Source organism: Podarcis muralis, chromosome 3, assembly GCF_964188315.1.
Source record: "Podarcis muralis chromosome 3, rPodMur119.hap1.1, whole genome shotgun sequence".
Lineage (NCBI taxonomy): Eukaryota > Metazoa > Chordata > Lepidosauria > Squamata > Lacertidae > Podarcis > Podarcis muralis.
In genome coordinates, this window is record NC_135657.1 from 103779228 (window position 1) to 103803772 (window position 24545).

Here is a 24545-nt window from a genome sequence, read left to right on the forward strand (position 1 = left end):
CTGCAGTGGCTACTAAAAACCCCCATTCATGAGCATTTAAATTGCTTTGATGTCTAGTGTGGTGAACTTCTGAAAATGGAGTTACCTCCAAGCTACCTTTTATATTACTATGGCATTTTCACAGAAGAGGGGGTGAGAACTTCAGGCTGTGGCATTCAGATGGTTTAATGTTGACATTACATACAATGCTGAGACTTTTTTCTTGCATTCAGGTGCTTTTATTCATCTGAAAGATCCTGATTTTGCACTGGCTATTGAGACATGTTTAAAAAGCTTGATCTTGGGATTTTGCTGTGATAATCATAAAGATGAACGAACTTTACAGATGTTAATGTCCAGATTCTGTCAAGCTGGTTCTCGTCCTCAAATCATTGTTAGTTCTTTCCAAAATAAGCTTCATGATGTAAGCCAAAGGTGAGTGTATCTGACACGTGGTCTGTGTAAACTGGAATTTTGAATTTTCATTAAGGGTTTATAGTTATGCTGCATTACTGTTGAGGGTCATTGATAGAACTATTGACTTAATGGTAACTTAGATATTTGTTATTGTCACCCTTAGTTCTAACAAATATTATGGGACAAGATACCTTATTTCAGATAGTATACAAATGGTTTCATTTCCCAGCTCTTTGACAGCAGCCTGTTTGCAGAATATCAAAGTTCAGTATCTAAGGCTGCACATCATAAGTATTTTACTAGTGATTAAACCCACTGAACTCAGTGGAAGTTATTTTGGAATAAACACGCATAAGATTGGGCTGTAAGATTAGTTATTGGTTATGTAAAATTATTCATAATGTTAATGAACTTGGCTGCTTATGCTGATTTGCAGTGGAATCAGGTACTTCAGTCTGAATTGCTACATATCCAAACACTGATACAGCTTTGAGCTGATTAATTAGAATTCATCTTGCTGTATGCAGTGGTGCGCTTCTGTTCATGGAAGGACATTTGAGCCAAGTGAAGTTTCTGCTAATGAAAGGCAGAGAAGCCATTTTTGTTGGTTCCTCCCCCCCCCCCCCCCCCCGTGGCATGGGTGGTGGTGCGAGGGGCTGCACAAAACAGGAGGAATCAGCAAAGGTTTCCAGAGTTCTGCACTGATTTAAAGACCCCTTTGCAAATAGAATGACTTCATCCATGGGACACACACACACACACACACACACACACACACATCATTTTAGATAGATTTTCCAAATATGGTCAATATATTTATGCTTCTGAAAATGTAACTGAAATGCTCTATATGCCATCTTTTGTAAGACTGCAAGTGAAGTGACTGCATTGTAAGAACATAAAATAAAATACAAATGCTACTGGGTTGTTTTTTGTTTTTTTGTAATAGGGAAGTTGTTCATCCTGAATTCCCGTCAGTCTTGGCTGCGTTAGACATCGATAATGCAGTAATAGCCAATTGCTTAATTGATATGCGGCGTGTAGAAACAGTCCTGTTAATCAAAGTAAGATTTAATTCTCATACCTCTAGTGCATAGAAAGCCTTACTTGATGTTTCTATAACAGTTCAGATAATTCTGTATTAACTTGGACCAAATATTTTCAACCTTTTTGAGTCCACAGCTCCCTTGACCAACTGCATTCTTTCTGCGGCACCTTTGTGGGGCTCAGGAGCTCAGTTATGTCACCCCTTGCCTGCAGAGCCGGCAGTCTCTCACGCTTTCTCAAACACCCTCCCTTGTGGAGTGTTCCCTCAGCCGTCTCCTTGGGAGTCCTCTGGGCAGCTGCTGCCACTGCTGCTGCCCCTGATCTCTGAGCTGCCCCCCTGGCCCAAATAGAGGTGACTCCTCACACTGCCCCACAGGGACCTAGGACTTTCTGTCCAATCCCAACAGCAAGGGCTGGACTCCCTGGCTTGCTTGCTTACTCTGAGGCCACCTCAGCTCCTGGCAACCAGCACCCCCTGACCAGCCCCAGAGGCACCATTCACCTGCAGAGTTTGTAGCTAGGGCTGCTGCAACAAACAGTCGTGGAAGCCATTGGGAGGCAGAGACATGAGAGGACATCAGAGGAGGGAGGGAAGGAAAGACGGATAGAGGCCAGTGTTGCCTGCAGCACCCCTGACCATCGTTCAAGGCACCCAAGGGTGCCACGGCACACTGGTTGAAAACCACTCACTTAGACCATTCACTGCATGCTATTTCTATATCACATGTAACAGAAATAATTTTAAATGCCAGGTGTTTCTCAAATTGACTTGCTGGTTATGTTAGAGAGAGTGGAGTTTAACAAGATGTGAGATTCTTGCAGTGCATCGGAAAAGCTTGTTGGTTTCTGTCTACAGTTTCAAGAGAGATTGGCAGCAGGTAGACTGTAGTAGCCCCACTGTTCTCTCTCTGCAGGGAAGAAATATCCATGATTCTGAGAGAGGGAAAATTCTGCTGGGAAATATGTCACATCCCCTAAAGATGCATGCATGTGTTGAATGGTTTCTTTAAATGTAAAGGTTCATCATTGTTCCACTCGATATGTATATCTTAAAGGGGCCAGAGCAAGGGCCAGAGCAAGATAACGAGACCCAACTTTAAAGCTGTGAAACATAGCAGGTGCTGCTGAGTTGTATTTGATTAAGGTGTGTCAGCATTTGGGTTTAGTATATAAGGAGCAGCACCTAGCTCTCCCATTACCCTGGGGTTTGGGTTGGTGGTTGGGTCTGGTTTGGTTGTTAATGTATTTAGTGTAAATGGAGTTTTTGTTTTTCTTATTAAAACCTTGTTTAAGTTATTTTTGAGTCCTTTTCATTTTTAATGCATGATCTCCCCAGCAAGCTATCTGCAGCGCTACCATACTGCAAATAGCCAACATCTTTGGTTATGGGCCCAGCTGCTGAGTGGATGACTGCATATTTTTGGACTCTGAGAAAGGTTTGAAAACTCCTTCTCCTGTTAGTGTAATTTTTTGTGGGTCTGGAAGAGTTCCAGAATGGTTGACCGGGTTCCTGAAGCTGAGAAGGCTCTGGTCTTCCCACAGCTAACAGATGAGAACTATAGTTTATGGTCTTTTCGGGTGGAGGCGCTTTTGACCTCTAGAGAAGTATGGACCTATGTAACTGATGACCCTCCTGACCCTGTAACTAATGCTTGGTCGAAAGGAGATGCAAAAGCCAGGGCGATAATTAATTTGGCAGTCAGCGACCAGCAAGTAGTCTATATAAGAAATAAGAAAACTGCCAAAGAAATGTGGGACAGTCTTGCAGCAGTGCATGTTAGAAAAGAGTCAGCATCTGCATTGACGTTTTTCAAGCAGTTGTACCAGACGAAGTTGCAGCCTGGTGATGATTTGGCAGCACACTTGAGACGTCTGGAGGCAATACGCGGCGAATTAATTCGAAGGGACATGGTGATACCTGATATTCAGTATGTTTTTATCATCCTTTGTTCCCTTAATGAGGACTTTGATGGTATAGCTAGCCAGATATCTGCTGTTCCACCAGCACAATTAACTGTGGAAGGGGTAACGGCAAGATTAATGGGCGAGTTGGATAGAAGGGAGGCTTGTGCCATAAGCACTCCTATTTCCAGAAAGAATGAGGAACGCCATATGCAAACCTGTGGTGATACAACTGCATTTAAAGCTGCAAAGCGTTGTTGGTTCTGCAATAAGCAAGGACATTTTGCAAAGGACTGCAGAGCCAAAAGAAAGCAAAGTACTCCCAAGTCTGTTTCTGTTCGTCAGTCACGGTTGTCAGCCCAACAGCAGACATCGTATAGTAAAGACAGAAACGAGCCGCGAGCTTTTCATGCTTGGACTACAAATCGTAAAAGAATTAAAGATGCCAAGTGGAAGTCTTTTATTATAGACTCTGGAGCATCTCAGCACATCTGCAATGATCGAAGCTTGTTTATTTCTTTCGAAGAGGAAATTGGTAATGTACATTTAGCCAATTCACAAGTCTTGCAGTCGCTTGGCAGAGGTACTGTTAAACTTGACTCTTTAAACATTACAATAGCAAACTGCATTTACTGCCCGTCAGTGGACAATTTATTGTCAGTAAGGTGCTTTGCTCGTCAAGGCATAACTGTGCGTTTCTTAAAATCAATGTGTGAGTTTTTTGATGGGAACAAACGTTTATTGTATGCCCGGGACTCTGATGGTTTATATAGACTGTATTTTCGCACCTACTCCCAATCGCCTATAAATTGCAAAGCAGCACAGTCAAGCCAGGGGTTGAGGAATGTAAGGCCTCATTCCGGGTGTGTCCATGAGGCGCACAGAATTCTGGGACACCTGAATTTTGCTGATGTAATTAAGACAAAGAATATCGTTAATGGCCTCAACTTAAAACCATGTAAATTCTTTATGCAATGTCTATCCTGTTGCAAGAATAAGATTAAGGTTGCACGCAAGGGTAGGTGCTCAGATAGGAAAGTAACTGAACCATTTGAGCGTGTACATTGTGATTTAGTTGGGCCACTCCCACCATCATTAGGAGGTTCTAAGTACTGGCTTACTCTGATAGACCAGTATAGTAGATACTGTTGGACTTATGCAATAGCTGAGAAGTCCCAAGCATTTGAAAAGTATAAAGTTTTTTGCAACTGGGTAAAAACGCACTTTAACAAACCAATTAAGAACCTGTTTTCTGACCGGGGCGGGGAATTTGTTTCTGAGGATTTTAAGAAATTCCTGGAAGCGCAGGGGACTACTCATGAGTTATCTTGCCCCCGAAGTCCCTGGCAAAATGGGCTTGTTGAAGTTGTGCAGCGTGACCTACAGGCAGGGGTTAAAACGTATCTGCATGATGCTAATCTGCCCAAAGACTTTTGGGCTGAAGCACTTAATGCATTTTGTTACGTTAGAAATCGCAGTTATCATACTGGTTTAGATGTCACCCCCTATGAGAAACTGTTTAAAAAACGCCCTAATCTGAAATACCTCCGCATTTGGGGTTCAGATGTAATTATGCATTATCCTGCTAAGCAAAAATTGGGTGAACGTAGTGTCCAGGGAAAATTAATGGGCTACCAGCAGGGGGCGTACAGAATTTACATACCAGCAACTGGCAAATTTCATATTACCAGAAGCATGATACAAACTGTAAATTGGAATGGAGTTGCTATCTTCCAAGATACTGATGGTATAGATAATACTGAGGAAGAAGAGGAAGAAACAGCAGAAGAAGCAGCAGGAAATAGTGCTTCTGAATTAATGGGAAAAGACAAAAAGCCTGTTGAGTCTGATAAATTGTTTGATGATTTAAAGTCACAGGCACCCGAGGGGAGGTCAGATTCTCTTGAGTTTTCTGACCGTGAGCTTAGCCTACAGGCACCTCTTCAATCTGACAATGATTTACAACCTGAAACTAGTGGTTTACTTAGTCCCATTAAGTCTGAGAAGTCTGACTCTCCTTCTGGACTGAGACGTTCAGATAGAAAGAGACAGAAGCCACAACGATTTGCAGATGAACATTTTAATACTGTGTATGCCAATAAGGTAGTTTTTGAGCCAAAAAGCTACAGTGATGTTCAGAAATTACCTAAGCAACAAGCTGCAAATTGGTATAAAGCTATGAACTCCGAGATAGCTTCTTTAAAAGAGCATAACACTTGGTCTCTTGTACCACAAACCCCAGATATGAGACTTATTGATTCGAAATGGGTTTATAGAGTTAAAACGAATGACAAGAATGAAGTTGTAAGGTACAAAGCAAGATTAGTTGCTAGGGGTTTTCAACAAATTCCAGGCGAAGATTATGATTTGTGTTATTCACCAAGCGTAAAATATGAAACAGTTAAGCTTTTGTTAAAAGATGCATCACAGCGTGGACATTCCGTTTATCACCTAGATATAAAAACTGCATATTTGTTTGCAGATTTAAAAGAACAAATTTTTATGCGTGTTCCTGAAGGCATAGACGCCGCTGAAGGTTTGGTATGCAAATTAAACAAATCCCTTTATGGTCTGCACCAAAGTGGAAGGAATTGGCACCAAACTTTAGCAAAAGAATTGCTGCATATTGGTTTTTCACAAGGAAAGGCAGACAATTGTGTGTTCATAAAGGAAAGGGCAAACTCTGTAACAAAAATATGTGTGTATGTAGATGACGTATTAATTTCTACAAAAACTAAACAGGAATATGAACAGGTGGTATCACAGTTACAGAAGAAATTTGATGTAGTGGAATTAGGCATAGCTAAAAATTACTTATCCATGCAAATTGAGAAAGGCAAAAATGGATCTTTTCTGGTTCATCAAACTGCAAAAATTGATGATCTTGTTGAAATGCTATGTTTAGAAAATGCAAATGGGAAGGAAACACCTATGGTGTGTGGTTTCACCTTTACAGGTGAAGACAAGCCATTTCCTAACAAAACTTTGTATCGTTCTGCTATAGGCAAGCTAAATTTCATTCAAAGAATCTCAAGACCAGATATAACTTATGCTTTTCACTTTCTGGCAAAATTTGTGGAAAAGCCTACTACACAATGTTTCTCTGCTCTTAAGAGAGTGGTAATGTACCTTAAACATACCAAACATTATAGGTTGCAGTTTACAACATGTATTGACAAAGGTTTTGAAATTTTCTGCGATGCATCTCATGCAATGGAACAAAATAATTGCAGGGGTGTGTCTGGTATGGTGTTTTGTTATAACGGTTGTCCATTTGAATGGAAGTCCCAAACACAAACCATTATTTGTCTCTCCACAACAGAAAGTGAATTGTGTGCATGCGTTCAGGCCACTCGTGATGTAGAATGGTATCTGCAAGTGTTTGCAGACCTACAGATGCAAGTAACACTACCAGTAAAAGTTTACCTTGATTCCCAGAGTGGACTTGCTATCCTGTGCTCAGAGACCAATACGCAGCGCACTAGAGTCTTAAGGTTACGTTTAGAATTTGTAAAGCAACTAATTGCTGATGAAATGGTTGTATTTGAATATGTTCCTGGTGACAGTCAAATTGCGGACATTTTTACAAAAGCACTTCCAAGGGTTACACATGAAAAACATGTACAAAGTATGCTTTCTGTTTTTGTTCCACAATGATGAACCGCAGGGGAAATGTTGAATGGTTTCTTTAAATGTAAAGGTTCATCATTGTTCCACTCGATGTGTATATCTTAAAGGGGCCAGAGCAAGGGCCAGAGCAAGATAACGAGACCCAACTTTAAAGCTGTGAAACATAGCAGGTGCTGCTGAGTTGTATTTGATTAAGGTGTGTCAGCATTTGGGTTTAGTATATAAGGAGCAGCACCTAGCTCTCCCATTACCCTGGGGTTTGGGTTGGTGGTTGGGTCTGGTTTGGTTGTTAATGTATTTAGTGTAAATGGAGTTTTTGTTTTTCTTATTAAAACCTTGTTTAAGTTATTTTTGAGTCCTTTTCATTTTTAATGCATGATCTCCCCAGCAAGCTATCTGCAGCGCTACCATACTGCAAATAGCCAACAGCATGCAGACAAGACAGCACTCCAGTGTGTGTTATAGTTGCCTATTGGATATTTTAAAGGACAGTTGCTCTGTGACTGACAGGAAGTAGCTTAATGGTCACATTAATTAATTAGTATATTTAAAAGTTGAGACATCAAGTTCCTTTTTACTCAGCTCTGAATACTCCAATCTCAGAGGAGAAAGTTTTTGTTATCCATGTTTCCCCCCCTAGAATAATGAGGACGCTCGTAGAATTATTCAACGAAACAATCTTCCGAGAAATTGTAGAGAAGCTTTCACTCGTGATGGTGATCAGGTGTTGCCAAGACAGTATTATTCTTGTGAAAATAATAGGGCCCACATCCTCAGCAAAGATGTGGAGGCAGACATAAGGTGAGCATCAGTTACTTACTAGCTTTCTGAACAAAACAAATTGGAATTCTTGTGCTCTGCTGTTTTAGAATTTCTGTGTACATTTGTTAACAATACTTTGTTTCTTTAAGTCACTTGGAAAAAGAAGTTGGAAACAAAAAAACCCATCTGTCAGTGTTTCAACAACGTATACGTTCTACTGAGAATTCTATAAGAGAAAATGAACATTTCCTTAAAACTCATCGTTGGGACCAAGAACAATTAAAAGTAAGAGATACGTAGGAAGAAGCTCCCATATTGGATAATTATTCTTAATTGTTGTTAATGTTTAATGTTGACATGCAGGAGCTTTTTATAATATGAGTAATCCTTGTTTTTCCTAATTTCATGGCATTCATTGTTTCAAAAGCATTGTTTCAAAAGTGTGCTGCTGTTGCGAAGTACCTAGCATTGCGTGGCACACCAGTATAGGGAAAACAAATGCTTTTGTAAAATTTAATTGGCAATGGGCTTTTAAACAGTATTTAGGGCTGTGTCTTCAGGGTTCAAAAGAACCCTTGGGTTCAACAAACTTCCACTGAGTGCTCTACAAAATTTTACAAGTGCTCACCTTTGGCATGAGTTATCTATGCCTCTTAAATATTTTGTAGCTGTTAAATTGCTTTTCTGCTCGTGTTTGCGAAGTCGTTTACTTGGGGGTAGCGAGTGAAATCGGATTGGATTTCAGCTAGGTAAAGTAGAAGCGGGTGGGCCCTTCCAACTGCTGGAGCTGCTGTGCAGTGGAAAGCCAGTATAATGCCTCCTAGAGGTTACCTGCACATTTTGCTTCATAACTTTTTCTTGGAGGGACTAGAGACAATTTTAAATCAATGAAAGCTCAGAATGGGGGGGGGGGGCTTCTGCCAAGGGGTACCATTGATGGGCTTTGTGGGTCCTGGGATGGCAAGCTCTGGAGTAAGGGAATATTGGGTTGCAGCTTAAATGTCTGTATTAAATTCAGTGTGATTCCCCCCCCCTACCGTTTATTTTTATTGTCATTGCAGATAAAAGTGAATAAAATAAAGCTAAAAATTATGGAGCTCGAGAACGTGGAGGAACAGCAGTCAGTCATCATCTCTACATTAGTAAGAATTGCACACTTTCTACCTTTCTAAGTATTTATATATCATAGAGGTGTTTGTGCTAGTGGCAGAGAGCATTTTTTGTTATGATCAATAAGAATTCTAAGGATTCAACTTATTTCTTTTTTTTTAAGATGAGCAAGAAATGGGTTAATTTAAAGTGGTTATAATTCAACCAAAGAGGGGTGCTGGGTAGCTTAAAGACTAACAGCTTTGTTGTAGCACAAGCTTAAGCCACAATAAACCTACTAGTGTTTAAGACTCTGGTAGTATAATCCTATGCATAGATAAAAGCTCCCATTTCCGACCCAGTGCAGACACACGGGCGGGAGAAGAGTGAGCTTTTTCTTTTGAGGAACTCCTCACTTGTTGAACAGGAGTCTCAGTTAAAAGTTTCTTAACAGGGACTCATCTCCTCCCTCTTCCATTTGGGGCTTGGTTTCATCGGTATGTTAATTCTGCCCATCTCTGCTTCTCTATAACATCTAAATCAATTATGATCTTGGACCAGCATGGCTGGATGCAGAGGTGGGCTGGATGAGGGCCAATAAACTGAAGCTAAATCCTAGAAGGCAGAGTCCCTGGAGGTAAGTGATTCTTAGATCTGGGAAACTGGTGAACAGCCTCTCCTGCATAGGATTGCCCTCCCCATGAAGGAACAGGTACTTGCCAGAAGGTCTCCTGTATCCATTGTTGTCACTGGAGGCTCAGGTAGCTGTAGTGATTAGGAGTGTCTTTCTACAACTTCTGCTGGCTTCCTAGCTATCATCATTCCTGGACAGGGGGTATCTTGGTCATAGGGAACTGTGCATTAGTAACTCTTAGACTGGATTACCTCAGAGTGCTCCATTATTATGGTGGTTCAGAAGCAACAACTAAGGCAGAACGCAGTGTCAAGATTTGAGGTTTGGTTGTTAAACTGTAAAGCAATTTAGGACCAGCTTACCTGAGAGAGCTGCTCCTCTCATATACAAATGTCTACTTACCAACATTGCCAGGTGAGGTTCTCACAGCCATCAGAAATGCAACATGGAGCAACATGGGAGAGAGCTTTTATAATGATAGTAAATACCATGTGTGAAATAGTCTCTCCTCATGCATCTGGCATGCATCAATAACTCCCTCCCCCCGTCACATGCTAAAAACATATTAGTTCACGCAGGCATTCTATGACCTTTGTTTTTACTACTGCCTAAGTAGATACTGTATTGCTCAAATTTTTTGTAATGTATTTTTATACTGTTTCGCTGCTTTGTAATCTTATCTCAGGGTTTTGCTTTGAATGTTTTAAAATACAAAATGATTTATAAGTGTCCTTAAATAAATTAAATGGATTGGGGCCCATTTTCATTATTAGTAATTGAAATTAGCTTAACCGTAACCTGGAAATATTTCTAACAGGAAGAAGAAGCTCAAGATAACAAGAGGAAGATGGAAACTGTGGAGGAGCACATGCATCAGCAGAAAAAGAAAATGGAAGATGCGAAATGTATTCTAAAAGAGGCAGAACAAAAATTTGAAGCGATTAGAAACAAAATCCATCGAGTAGAAGAAGAAGCTGGCCCAGTCCGGGTAAAAAACCACTAATATATTGATTTTAAAAATCCTGTGGAGAATCTGCAGACACTGGGTTACATCAAGTGGTGTTGCTAAGCCCAATAGTAAGGGTTCCTTCAGCAGAATGGGAAAGGAAGCAATTTTCAGCATTTCCTCTCCCCCCTCCCCACTGCTGTGCAACCCCTCTAAATCTCCATTGGGCTGGTATTTGGGGGGACAGCACGGGACTACAGAGGGAGGGGGTGTCAGTGAAAATTGCTTCTTTCCTCATTCCATATCAGGTACACAATTACCATCAGCTGAGTAACACTTGGATACGTGTGACAAATGCATGGCATCAGACTCAAGGAATTTTAACAAAAAATGAATAGAAAAACATGGCTACATTTTTCAATTGTGATTAAAGAGATGGCATTTCTAGAAGTTGTGAAGCTGTAAAAATACAGTGGTGCCTCGCAAGACGAAAATAATCCATTCCGCGATTCTCTTCGTCTTGCGGTTTTTTCGTCTTGCGAAGCAAGCCCATTAGCGGATTAGCGCTATTAGCGGCTTAGCGGGCTTAGCGGATCAGCTGATAAGGCGGCTTAGCGGATCAGCTGCTTAGCGGATCAGCTGTTAAGCGGCTTAGCGGATCAGCTGATAAGTGGCTTAGCGATCAGCTGTTAAGCGGCTTAGCGGATCAGCTGATAAGCGGCTTGGGAAAAGTGGGGGGAGGGAAAAAGCCCTGCAGGAACTCGCAAGACATTTTCGTCTTGCGAAGCGAGCCCATAGGAGATTCGTTTTGCGAAGCACCTCCAAAACGGAAAACCCTTTCGTCTAGCGGGTTTTCCGTCTTGTGAGGCATTCGTCTTGCGGGGCACCACTGTACCCCACAAAATCAAAATATATGAAATACATTTCTTATCAAATCTAAACAATTTACTGCTTTAACACCATAATATGCACCACATATAACATTTTCTTTCTGACTCCTGTGTAATCTACGCACTAAACTGAGTTGATACCAAACTGGTATCATCTGATTTATTTTGACTTTTATGTATGATACTGAAAACAATTGTTCTTAACTGATAATAATAATTATCTTACAATTATAATAGCTACAAGATAAGTACGATAATATAGTTTTGTTTATATGTTATCCAGTTTCACTATACTTTGCCATATTAGGTGCGCAAGTATGCTGTCTTAAACTGAAGTTGATAAATTAACACTTTGTACGCCACTTTCATATTACTATAACTAGTTTACATTTCATGTTGATTTGTTAACAGGATGGACTGCATGAGGTGGATGAAGAACTGGAACGAAGTAAAAGCCATTTGCGGCATTATGAAGAAAAAGAAAAATCCCATTTAGACACTATAAAAACTCATAAAAATGATCTAGCAACAAAAGAGAAAGAATTAATGGTGTGTATTTAGTTTAATCTGATTTAAACCTTTCCTTGTTTTTTGCTAGTGAAATAAATGTTGGAAATGTTTGTTACATTCTCTTATGCACCCTTTCATTTACTCATCTCTATATTTCTATGGGGGACGCGTGTGGCGCTGTGGGTAAAAGCCTCAGCGCCTAGGGCTTGCCGATCAAAAGGTCGGCGGTTCGAATCCCCACGGCGGGGTGCGCTCCCGTTGCTCGGTCCCAGCGCCTGCCAACCTAGCAGTTCGAAAGCACCTCCGGGTGCAAGTAGATAAATAGGGACCGCTTACTAGCGGGAAGGTAAACGGCGTTTCCGTGTGCGGCTCTGGCTCGCCAGAGCAGCGATGTCACGCTGGCCACGTGACCCGGAAGTGTCTCCGGACAGCGCTGGCCCCCGGCCTCTTGAGTGAGATGGGCGCACAACCCTAGAGTCTGTCAAGACTGGCCCGTACGGGCAGGGGTACCTTTACCTTTACCTTTATATTTCTATGGAGCTAATTTTATTAGAATAAAAGGTAAAGGGACCCCTGACCATTAGGTCCAGTCGTGACCGACTATGGGGTTGCGGCACTCATCTTGCTTTTTATTAGCCGAGGGAGCCGGCGTACAGCTTCCGGGTCATGTGGCCAGCATGACAGCCGCTTCTGGCGAGCCAGAGCAGCACATGGAAACACCGTTTACCTTCCCGCCAGAGCGGTACCTATTTATCTACTTGCACTTTGATGTGCTTTCAAACTGCTAGGTTGGCAGGAGCAGGGACCGAACAACGGGAGCTCACCCCGTCGCGGGGATTCAAACCGCCAACCTGATCGGCAAGTCCTAGGCTCTGTGGTTTAACCCACAGCGTCACCCGCGTCCCTCTTTAATTAGAATAGGCTAATGAAATGTGGCACACGGGATGTGTTTTGCAGAATACATTTCCTGCATGCTCTCTATTCATTTTCCCTTTCAAATGTCAGGTTTGTGGCTCCCTGAGTGTTTCAGAGTTGGCCTTCGGTCTCCACTGATGCAAGTAGAGATGTGGTCAGTCAGTTGCTAGGCAGTGTTTTGCATTGGCGGAATGGAGTTGCTGGCTGCTGGAGCTAGTTGTTTTTCAGTTAGGTGTGCTATGAAATGGAGTATTGGTCTGCTGATTATTGCTATCACAGAGGTTCTGATGCCTTTGTGTTGAAACAGCCATGTCCTTTTCTCCACTGCAGTCTCTGGGGCTAACAACTTTTTGAGGGCTTTCTTCAGCCTGCACTGGTGACAACAGAATCTGGGGTGGTTGGGAGATTAGCTTGATTGCTATGTCAGAGAGAAAGAGAGAATGAGATTCTGGTCACAGTGGTGACATATAATAGCTTATACACCAGGCACACCCAACTCCCAAGAGACTGCGATCTACTCCCAGTATAAAAAAACTGGCAGTGATCTATCCATTGTCATTAGAGGGGGGACACCAAAGTTGTTGGGCTTTTTTTAGGGGGGAGGAGGCCAGGTTTGTTGTTTTCTGAAAGCTAATGTGGCCCTCAAGAAAGGGAAGGTTCCCCATCCTTTGGGGATGATTCTGGGATATTCTCTACAAGGTTACATTGATTGCTGATACACAGCATGCAAAGCATTTTGAACACTGCAAAACATTATGTAAAATGTTGGGTATCATTTCCTATTATACTAGAGAGATCTACACATTTTTTAAAAAAAAAGTGGAGGAAAAACCCCCATTTGCTTGTCATATTAAAATGGAGGGGGGATTTTATTAACCCTGCTTCTAAGCAAAATACACAGAGTTTAAATCTCTTTTTGTTGTTGTTGCATTTTAACACTTTAGGAAATGATTGCAAAGGCTTCAGAAATCCACCCCGAGCGAATAGAAGTAAATAGAACATATAAGAGTCTTGATACAGAAATAAACCGCTTAAAAGAAAAGATCAATTCAGAAAGAAAACGTACTGGAGATAGAGAAGAAATAATCAGGTAAATGTAATGGATCCTTTGGCTGTTCTTTTTGAGGTGGGATATTCTTCCTGCTCTTTCCTTAAGACCTAATCCCGTTTTAGAGCCAGGCAAGCAAACGCCTAACCAATTTTCTGACAGTAATAGCACTTTTTCTGATGACTTTTTTATTCTTCTTTCTGTTGTGAATCTACCAAGAATCAATGTTATTGGTGTGGACAGATTCCAACATTATGAGAGGAACTGGGCAGGCCTCTGCCCAATTGAGGCAAGTTCCCCCTTTCTAGCAGGCCCCTTCCTTGCATCCCATGCCACATTGTTCAGGAGAGACCCTCACAGCCTCCCCTAGAAAAGTTTGGTGGGACATAGGTGCCTGCCACATGGGGAAGGAAGAGGTCAGATTTTCTTGTGAATTTTGTTAATTGAACTTAGCATCCAAGCCACAGTCTTCAAGTAATTGATCCTTGTTTTGGACACATTTTATTGACCTGCAGAGAGCTTCAGGAAGCGAAAGAAAAATATCAGACTGCAGAGAGTGAAGTCAAGAATTTGAAGAAATTTATTAAACTGTTGGACGAGGTGATGGTTGAGAGATATAAAAGATACCTGAAGTTTAGAAGGTTGGTGTGATGTTATACATTTACTGACATGGGGTGGGGGTGGGGAGAAACAGTGTTAATAGATGTTGAAAAGAACCAGAGTAGCAAAACTAGAATCCCAAATGACAGTTTTCCTCTTGGTACTTGAACATCACCTGTTGTTCAGGAATGGTTGCAACTGGTGAGCCAGCCAGAGCTGGAAGAAAGCAGTTTATACCTGGGCTTCTAGTGACAGTGCTGGATCTCCCCCCCCCCCCTCTCTCTCTGTATATATATATTATATCTATATTTTTTCATTTCTTCAATCTAAAGGTTCCTTACAGTGCGGTGCAAATACTACTTCAACTGCTTGTTAAGTCAGCGATCGTACTCTGGAAAAATTGAGTTTGACCACAAGAATGAAAAGCTTTCAATTACTGTAAGCCATTTTCTGTTTCTTTATTAATTGCTGTGTGCTATTTGATAGTTGGTCAAAGGCTTATCTCATCAGCAGCTCATACAAGTTACTTACCAGCCAATATTTTGAAACCACTTTCTTGGTTTAGGGGAGGAGGGTTGACCCTTTAATCCCAGTTTTTAAACAGTAAAAATACTGTTTAAAATAATACAGTTGTTTCTGGATCACAGATCTTAAAAGGGGGAAAACCTAAAAGCGGGGAAGAGTAGAAGTGACTTAATAATTATGTAACCCGAAAGGCAGAAATTTAGAAGAATCACGGACCTATTTGCATTGGAGCCCTTAATTCACAGAATTCTGTGTCCAAAGGTCAAACATTTTCTATATTTTTGCCCTCATCCATTTACAACAGGACTCCGTATGTCATCTTTTGTCTATTTCACTACTTTTAAATTTGAGTTTGCTCAAATCACTCAACAGAAAATTTCTCAGTAGTTATCAAAAATATATAGTCATATACAGTGCTATTTTTCTAGAAAAAGAGGTGCTGGAACTCACCATGAGCGCCTTCGTTGTTCTCTTAAAAAGGCAATGGTGCCCACCTGAGAGGTGCTGGAACTGAGTTCTAGATGGAAAAAAGCCCTGGTCATGACATGTGACATTCTGCGCATACAGTGGATAGCCTCCATATCTAAGCTGGCTTTCTATCTACAGATCTGTTACTGTTTGAGTTATTTTACTTGGGAGCTCAGCCTCCTTGCCCCGCTGCCAAACACACTCAGCTGCTGAGTACTTTCCAGAAACATTTCCACAATTGCATAGTTTTCTGTGCTGTCCCAGCCCTACAAGCAAGACACACTATATCAGGCATAGGCAAACTGGCCCTCTAGATGTTTGGGACTACATTTCCCATCATCTCCAGCTAACAGGACCAGTGGTCAAGGATGATGGGAATTGTAGTCCCCAAACATCTGGAGGGCTGAGTTTGCCTATGCCTGCTCTCTATAGTTTAACATGCATATATCTCTGGTTCCACACAAAGCTAATGGAAATTCCTTGTAAAGCTATCTTGGGCACTGTAGCATAGTTCCCCCTCAGAAGTATTACAGGAAGGAAAGATGTTTGTTCTTTTCAGGCACAGTTCTCAAATGTATAGGTGGCATATACTATTTATATTTTAAGTGTTTTATATTGGTTAGCTTAGTCCGATCAAAATCAACAAGGCTAAAATAGGCTGCTCTGCTGTGACTCTTATGCCAAGCTTAAACATATTTTAAAGGCAGTGGCTTGTGTGTTAATTTATCTTCATTAACATTTTTTACCTAATGATTTCCATTAGTCTGTCATGCAGACCATTCTTCAGCTGAATCTAGCTTGAATTGATCATGGTGTATTTATACAGTGGTGTCACTTGACAGGGAAAATAGTTGTGACAGTTATAACCTCAAGGTGTCCTCATAATTCCAAGAAAGACTGGCTATACTGAATTAATTTTACAGAAGAGAGGCTGAAAATGGCATGTATTTCAATTTCTTAGCATGTTTGTATTTCATTGTTGTTTAATCCTTAGCACAGCATCATTTTTCTGTGGTTGCCCAGTGCTACAAGTTTGGATGCAATTCATGAAGCATTGTCAATGAAAACTGGTTTATTTTTGTGGACTTGTAACAGTATTGGCCTATTACTAGCTTGCTTAGTTACTACAACTACTGCATGTTTGTTGCATGAAGAGTCTTTTCGTTTTAAGCTGCGCTGAAATTAGGTCTGAATACTCTGTTTACACAAATTCTTTAATTGAACTTCTTGCTTCAGATTGATTTGGTATTGCCGGCTATTAATAGTTTTTTTCACAATGGGGGAGGCTTCCATGAGATAGGTTGTGATCAGTGATTCACTTTTTCTGGAAATGTTTTCTGTGTAAATTAAGGTAATTTTCTGACGCCGTACAACAGGCATGGTGAATCTTTGGCCCTCCAGGTGTTGCTGAACTATAACTCATTAGCCCCTGTTACAGGTAGGTAGCCATGTTGGTCTTCTGTAGTTGAAACAAAATAATAAATAAATAAAAAATCCTTCCAGTAGCACCTTAGAAACCAACTAAGTTAGTTACTGGTGTGCATGCACACTTCTTCAGATATCATTAGCCCCAGTAAGCATGGCCAATAGCCAGGGATTATGAGAGTTGTAGCAACATCTGGAGATCTTCACACTTGCTGTAGAGAGGAAGATCTAATTTTATATATACTTAGTACATCTCACTGTTTGGCTGGTAATGTATCACAAAGTTGAAAACCAGGTGTTGCTGAGCCCTAGTCACTAAACATTGATGCATGCAGCTTCCACACCAGCAGACCACTCGATCCTGTCAAGTTTTCTTCTTCATATTGCTGCTAAGTATTGACAGGAAGAAATAAACCTCAGTGTCCCATACTGAACCACTGAGAGTTCCTGTCCGGAATAAATGGGTGGTGAAGAAGGATGTGACTGGAAGCATCCACCAAGACCGATAAGATGTAGGAAAAACCACTGTGTTCCTTGTGTACTTGCAGACTTCAGCCTTCTCTACCTCTTGAGAAGGGGACGCGGGTGGCACTGTGGGTTAAACCACAGAGCCTAGGACTTGCCGATCAGAAGGTCGGCGGTTCGAATCCCTGTGACGGGGTGAGCTCCCGTTGCTCGTTCCTGGCTCCTGCCAACCTAGCAGTTCGAAAGCACCTCAAAGTGCAAGTAGATAAATAGGTTGGAAGGTAAACAGTGTTTCCGTGTGCTGCTCTGGTTCGCCAGAAGCAGCTTAGTCATGCTGGCCACATGACTCGGAAGCTGTACGCCGGCTCCCTTAGCCAATAAAGCGAGATGAGCACTGCAACCCCAGAGTTGGTCACGACTGGACCTAATGGTCAGGGGTCCCTTTACCTTTACCTCTTGAGAAAGAGTCCAATACCTCAACAGATGAATTTATTCTTTCCATAAAACAGGGTTGGAGCTTAAAGCCCTGCTAGATTTGCATAGTCTACTGCTTAGAAAGCTCTCGATAACTCAGTTAACTGGCTCTTCAACCCTTTGTTCATGAGTTTCCAGCTGACACAACTTTCCCCAGTAGTCAGCTTTCCCCAGCCAGCATGCTGACTTCCTTTTTAGAAGAAGCTTCTAGAAGTTCCGATTCCGAAAACGAATGGGAGGAAGTCACCCATTGCAGAATGCCATCCTTTTCACAAACAGAACCTTCATGGTAAAGTGTTTTGTTTTGTTTTTTACTTTGCGTAAGTATACACTAATATTAGGGCACTTTTTTTTCTTTAGTTAACTTTCTTTTCAGTTACACTTTTCTCTCTTTATTTGAAGGTCCAGCCTGGGGAAGGAAACAAGGCTGCTTTAGATGACATGAAATCTTTATCTGGAGGGGAACGTTCCTTTTCAACAGTTTGTTTCATCCTTTCTCTGTGGTCTATTGCTGAATCTCCTTTCAGATGCTTGGACGAATTTGATGTCTTTATGGTACAGTTGGCTGAGTTTACTTATTCAGATACTCATTAGACAGATCTTCATAGCTGTTAATCAGTTATCAGTTTTTATTAGGAACATGAAAGAGAATGTATTGCGTTTCTTTTTCTTGTGATTTTAGGTTTTAGGCTTAGATTTTAGGCATAATATTCCCTTAATAGTTCAGTATCTTATATCTAATTCTTTTTGCAAAAAAATAAAAATCCTTAAACTGAGCATTTTAAGCATAAATTGAAAAATAAAACGATGAAATGTTCACATTGCTCTCTTTGAGAGATTTATCAGACGAAAAGACTATAGCCCTGATGCAATTCGAAATGGGGAGTAATTCCAAGAAGAAAGCTATTTTAAGGATGGTGGGTTTCTTCATTATTGCATATTAGTCTCACAGAAACACTGGGGATAGATTAAGTTGTGACAGTGACTTGTCCATGGCGATCTAGTTTGCTTCATGGCTGAGTGGATCTTTGAACCAAGGTACCCAACACTTTAAATTAATTTATCTGTGAAATGGGTGATATTGGAATTGGTTTCAAAACCATCATGATTTTACTGTCTGGACCCTGGTTTAAGAGACAACATTGTATTATTAAATTTGAATAAAATTTATGTATTAAAATATATTGATACATTGCAATTTTTGTTTTTAGGACATGGTTAACAGGCGAATTGCAATGGATATGATGCTTAAGATGGCAGATTCTCAACGTTACCGGCAGTTTGTTTTGCTCACCCCACAGAATATGAGGTGATCTGCTTTTCATATTCAGTATCCATTAAGGTTCTTGAGATTTTAGAATGTCGGTGGCAGTCATTTTTATATTCACTGTTTGGATTTTTAATAAGTCTTCCCTCCTCCCCATCCCGACCCATTTTTCTGCCTTGCTACTTCAACAAAGTCAAATACACATTTCTGGTTCATTTAAATTTGCATCTCAAAGGCTCATTGGATGAGCTGTGTTGTCAACAGGAATACTAAAACTTAAATGAAAAGATAGAAAACAGCTACATTGATACTTTAGAAACTTCTATGATGGAAATAGCTTTAATCAGAAAATATAAGGAAGCTAAAAGACAAGACTATAGAAAAATGAGGCATAAAATCAGATGCATATGTAAATAAAAAAGTGGCGGTGAATTGCAACATTCCCTGAAGCTTCCATCAGCTGTGTAAGTTTTAAAGAGAAATACCCAGCAGCTTTGAGAGTTCAGAGAATATGGCAGATTGTCTGCTGGTTGAGCTGCTGACACCTGGTGGGTGAAACTTCTCCTGTTTGGAGCTGGTCTGGACTCTTTCCCCTAAACAGGAAACCAAACTCTCCTCTTTCTCCCTTCTGCTTCCAAAATGTACCTTGCTTAGCAGCAGGAGTAAGGAGGTTCACTGGGTTTCCAGGGTGCTCATCAGAAGCCAGCTAGTACTCAAGCCCCCGTTTCTGAATTTCTTCTCCCAAACAAGGCCATTGCATCAGAGGCCGCAGGAATTAATGAGGACCCCTTTCTCCCCACCATTAAGTCTGGGAGGGAGCCAAAAACTATTATCCAGCCTGATTGCAAGATCACAGGAAATAACCTAATTGTGATATCTAAGGCTTCTGCAGTAAACCAGTGTAGGTGCTAAACTCACCGGAGCAGAAACATTGGTATTCGTTTCTCCTTAATGGTGGATGGCGGAGTGGGGTGGACCACTTAAGATCCACTGGATAAATTCGTCTGAAACAAATACCGTCAAGGGCTCTAACCAGAGCAAATTTCTGCTTCTTCAGTGGATAAGACATCATATTGCAATCAGCATATGCTCAGCTGAGCTGCCTCTGTCTGCTCTCCCACTGTTAGGAACTCTCCATTCCATGGGGCTGGCAATCCCTTTTTGGGTTACAAAATCAGCTGGCTCTTCTGGGTGGCCACCTCCCTAGAGACTGCGCTCTACTCATGGAGTTAAAGACTGGCAATGTTCTACCCCCTTTTGGGGTTCAGGTCTAATTTGTTGAGCTTTTTTAAGGAAGGAGGAAAGACCCTTTTTTGGGGTGCAGGGCAAAAATGTTGAAGTTTTTTTTAGGGGGGCCAAGCTTGTTGAGCTTCTTTGGGGGGAGCCAGTGATCTACCAGTAGGTCACGATCTACTTGTTTGGCCTGCCTGTTAGAACTTGTTGCATTTTCAAATGCTACCCATATAGAGGAACAGCAAATTACCAAGCGCTGCCTCTATCTAAAGTATCTCTCACAGATGTTTGTCTCCATTAAATGGCATATTCAAAACTAAGAATTTCCATGATACAAGTGAAAGAATCATGCTTGAGTGCGCTGCTATTAACTTGCCCTTATGTTTTGTATTTAGCACCTTGCCCACGAGTCGTCTCATTCGAATCCTTCGGATGCAAGACCCCGAGAGGGGACAGAACAAGCTGACTTTCCGTCATAGAGGTGATGAAGATGAGGATGAAGAATGAGTGCCTTAATCGTGTACATTGCTCTTTATCAGCTTGCTTTATGTTACATTTGTAGGAATTTAAGATCTCAGTTCAGCGTGTGCTCATGCCCTGCTGAAATCAATGAGACTTGCACCTTTAATTATGTCCGTAAGATGCATTTGTGAACTTGTGCCTTTTGTTCTTACTGCAGCTTGCAACACTCAGCATCAAAACTAGAGTTTATACTTGGGAGCATCAAAAAAGCATTTTGGCGATGGAAATGCTGCAATATACATGCCATCTCTTGTACATGTGGCTCCTCTGCATTGCAGTCACTTTTTGTTAGAATAGAAATAGATTACTTGGGGAATGACAGCCATGGTACTATTATTTTTGCTGTTTTTTACAAAATAAAAGTTTGAGAGCAAGTGCGGTGTGAACGCCTTGTATATTTTTCTTGGCACTAAGGAGTGTTGCCTGTTGCTATTAGACAGCACCGTCTGTGTTGTGGAGATCCCACAATACTGATTTTAAACACAATTTGGATCAGCAGGACATGATAAACATAAGGTGGTCAGGGGTGGCTACCTCTGTAATTTTGTGTTGCACTGTGAAACACGCCCCTCCCCCCAAATAGCAGATTTGTGATTGATGCCCCCAGCACTCTCAAAATTCAGAATGTCCAGAGAGGTTGGCTTGGCAACTTCTGGATTAGATAGCTTCTTGAACACAGAAGAACTGAATGTTTTGTCCAATTTCTATTTCAGTTGCCTTAACCATCTAATTTTGCAGCATAGATTCCTTAAGAAATGCTATTCTTGTGGGCTTCATAAAACAATACATTTTATGAATATTTCACCCGTGTCTAAAATTTTCATTACTGAAAAAAAGATAGTGTCTTGATGCTATCAAATTCTTTTTTTGCCTTAAGGAAAGCTGATCTTAATTTCTCACTTCTATCCTTGATGAAATTTATAATCTGGTGTTCTCTGCCCTACCCCCACAAAAGTTTTGCACTACTTATAAAAACAGGATTTTTAGCTTAAAAACCAGTTTTGAGGAGGATTGTATATCTTAAAAGTCTCAAATTGACAACATGATATGTTTAACAGATTCTGGGAGAAGAAATGGGGGCAAGCAGGTCACCAGATCTCGATGGGTTGTCAGCCGAGTATTATAAAATTTAGCTGTGTTTAAGAGTGATTGATAGAAGAATTCCTAAATCATGAAAGCTCATCTGTCCTCTGAGTGATGTTATGGCATTTAATTTAGTCACAAATAATCTGGAAGCAAGTGAGCAGCAGGGTGGCCCAGTTTGCAGAAAGCAACCAATTATTCAGGATGCTAAGAATCCAAGCAGATTGCCAGAAGCTCTGAGCTGACCTAAAGCACAAATTTTATGCTGGGGATTAAGAAAGGAACGGGACAAAACTGCCAGTATAATGCTTTTGTATAAATCCATGGTGTAGCCATATCTGGAATAAAGTGCAACTCTGACCACATGGGTATCGGCTGTCAAAGCTAAATGAAAGCTTTTTGTAAACCGCTTTGTAAAAAAAGCAAAACTCAGTCGAGTGGTGTATAAATTTTATGAAATAAATAACTAAACAAATCAGGATGGCGATGGGAGTTGTATTCCAACAGCATGTGGAGGGCTGCTGTTTTTGTTGGGTAATGTGATGGTGGCAATGTTTCTGCTGGCTGATGTGAGAGGATGGTGATGGCTGAACATGTTGCTAAAGGCTGTGGTGACACTTCAAAAATAGGTTGTGGTGAAGCGCCGAGACTCTAGCTGCATGGGAACTTGAATGTGTTAGGGGCTTTGTACAATCTGTCAACTTAAAATCCAGTCTCTCTCCTAAGCCCTTTGATGTTTTTGTGGCTCAGGGATAACTGTTACTTCATATGAACCAGCTGTTTAATCAAAAAGTTCCCTCCCTGGTGCTCCACTTTTGAGTTTTCCAGAAAACTTGCTTTATTGACACATGCTCCTGCTAATTTCCACAATAAAGCAGCAAAAGTCCCCCTTTGCTGCTTTCGGCGGAATCTTCCTCAACCTGATTTCTGTTCCTTTCTGCCAGGATAAGGCTCCAAATGCGTGAAGGTTGGCAGTATTTTCGCCAAGACAGTATGGGCAAGTGGCATTTGTTGTAATAGCAAACGTTTGAGTCTATTGAAGGTTGTGTTCGTTCGCTGATTATTCTGACTTTTTTCCTTCATGGCGTGAATTTATTCCCATGGCATTTTAAGGATTTAAATTATCTACTGCTGCAGGCCACATCTTTAAATTATCTCCTGCTGGCAGCCATTGTGAACCCTGCTTGAAACTCTGGAAGCGTGGTCTATTTTAATTCAGAAGGATTTCTTCCATTGGTAGCAATTTGAAGGCATTTGTTGATAATATTAAGTGCATGGCATAGTTCCTGCACACTGCTTTTATTTAGGGCAATTTTGACAGGTACACTCTCTGGAAAGAATTGCAGACAAGTGATAAAATGTTTTACTTCATAATAGTTGTACTTTGTTCAAGCACTTATTGGAATGGATTTGGGGTGGGCACGAGGATCCCTTCCCTAAAATTGCCCGGTTGTAACTCACAGATTCCTTTTTACAGCTTTAAATCTGCAGCTGGGAGAGAAGGTAATTGCAGCTTCTTCTGCCCACCCATTCTGGCAGCCATTGCTTGCATTCATAAACAGTTTTTTGTGGTCTTTCAGTCTCCTGCTCTATTATTTCTAATAGAAAGGCCTCTGGTTCTTTGGTAAAAGTTACCTTTAACTCCCCGCCCCCAGCTCATTATAAATCATTTCCCAGAAGTCTTTGACTTTCTTACAATGATAAATGATAAAATGTACCCATCTGACAGTAACTAGTGAGGAAGATTTCATTTGTTAGATTGTGTTGGCTGTCTGAAGCTAGCTGTCTCACATTGGCCAAATTAATAAGTTGGTTCCCTATGACCTTGAATGTGGGGTTTGCTTATTGCATGTATATTCCACCTGTCCTTCAAAGAACTTAAGGAGGCATACATTGTTCTTTGTGTTCATCTCTCCCCCTGTCCCATTTTTTTTTATCCTAACAACTCTGCGAGATAGGTCCTAAGCTTTATGACTGAGGATGTGAACCCTAGTCTTCCTGGTTCTTGTCCAGAACCCTTTAACTACACTGTACTAGCTTTTAAAACAAAAAATGGCTAATGTAAGAGATTCTTGTTTGGGTCAAAATCCTAGTGTGGTGGCTGGGTCTGGGTAAGAGGCTGGAATTGGGCTGCCTGTGTGCTAGCAATGGTGAATCTCCCATTTGCTTCAGTGTGAAATTAAACTGTGTTAGTTCCCTCTATTGAAATTTTGGGTCTTGCCATAAGAAGTAAATCACAAAATAACAAAGCATCCACGATGAAAGCTTTGGTTAGGAGTGCTCCGCCATGGGTTTTCTCAGATACATTTTTCTGATGTTGCAGAATCATACAAAAACTTAAATGATTTTTGTGTGTGTGTGATAGTCCTTACCTGGTCCACAGTTCACCTACTTGCGTTTTATCTAAGTTATCTAGGTTGCAATCCTATAGCACTTTCCTGGGAGTAAATCTTACTGGATTGATTTCTCAGCAGAAATGCACAGGGTTGTTACAGTTCCTCATACACCTTGGAAGTAATTCAGTGATTTTATTGGAACATAAATGCTGAAGCTTGCAGCCATACTTCTGCTTTCTTGCGTGGGCCCCAAATGCCTCAAAATCCAAATGTTCTACAGACTTCTTTGTGAACTAGTCTATAAATCACAGAAAGCCGCAATGATGCTCTCTGCCCAAGAAAGACAAGTTATTCATGTAAAAGAAAACAAAGGAGAAG

At 41.0% G+C, this 24545-nt stretch overlaps 1 protein-coding gene across 4 annotated transcripts in view; it reads left to right on the forward strand.

Annotated features, from left to right (window-relative positions):
* The window catches only part of SMC6 (structural maintenance of chromosomes 6), a 39893-nt gene extending 17584 nt beyond the window's left edge, over positions 1-22309 (forward strand). For 3 of the 4 annotated variants that reach the window (XM_028722285.2, XM_028722286.2, XM_028722287.2), the window contains 13 exons: positions 213-414; positions 1346-1460; positions 7616-7776; positions 7887-8022; positions 8799-8879; positions 10278-10448; positions 11708-11845; positions 13666-13811; positions 14285-14410; positions 14702-14807; positions 18129-18281; positions 18938-19035; positions 20622-22309. In XM_028722285.2, coding sequence (XP_028578118.2) covers positions 213-414; positions 1346-1460; positions 7616-7776; positions 7887-8022; positions 8799-8879; positions 10278-10448; positions 11708-11845; positions 13666-13811; positions 14285-14410; positions 14702-14807; positions 18129-18281; positions 18938-19035; positions 20622-20733 — 1745 coding nt within the window. In that variant the 3' untranslated portion in view covers positions 20734-22309. Of the gene's footprint in view, positions 1-212; positions 415-1345; positions 1461-7615; positions 7777-7886; positions 8023-8798; positions 8880-10277; positions 10449-11707; positions 11846-13665; positions 13812-14284; positions 14411-14701; positions 14808-16713; positions 16801-18128; positions 18282-18937; positions 19036-20621 lie in introns of those variants that run through there. The other variant, XR_003705760.2, reaches the window with a different exon arrangement.
* Positions 22310-24545: the final 2236 nt, after the last annotated feature.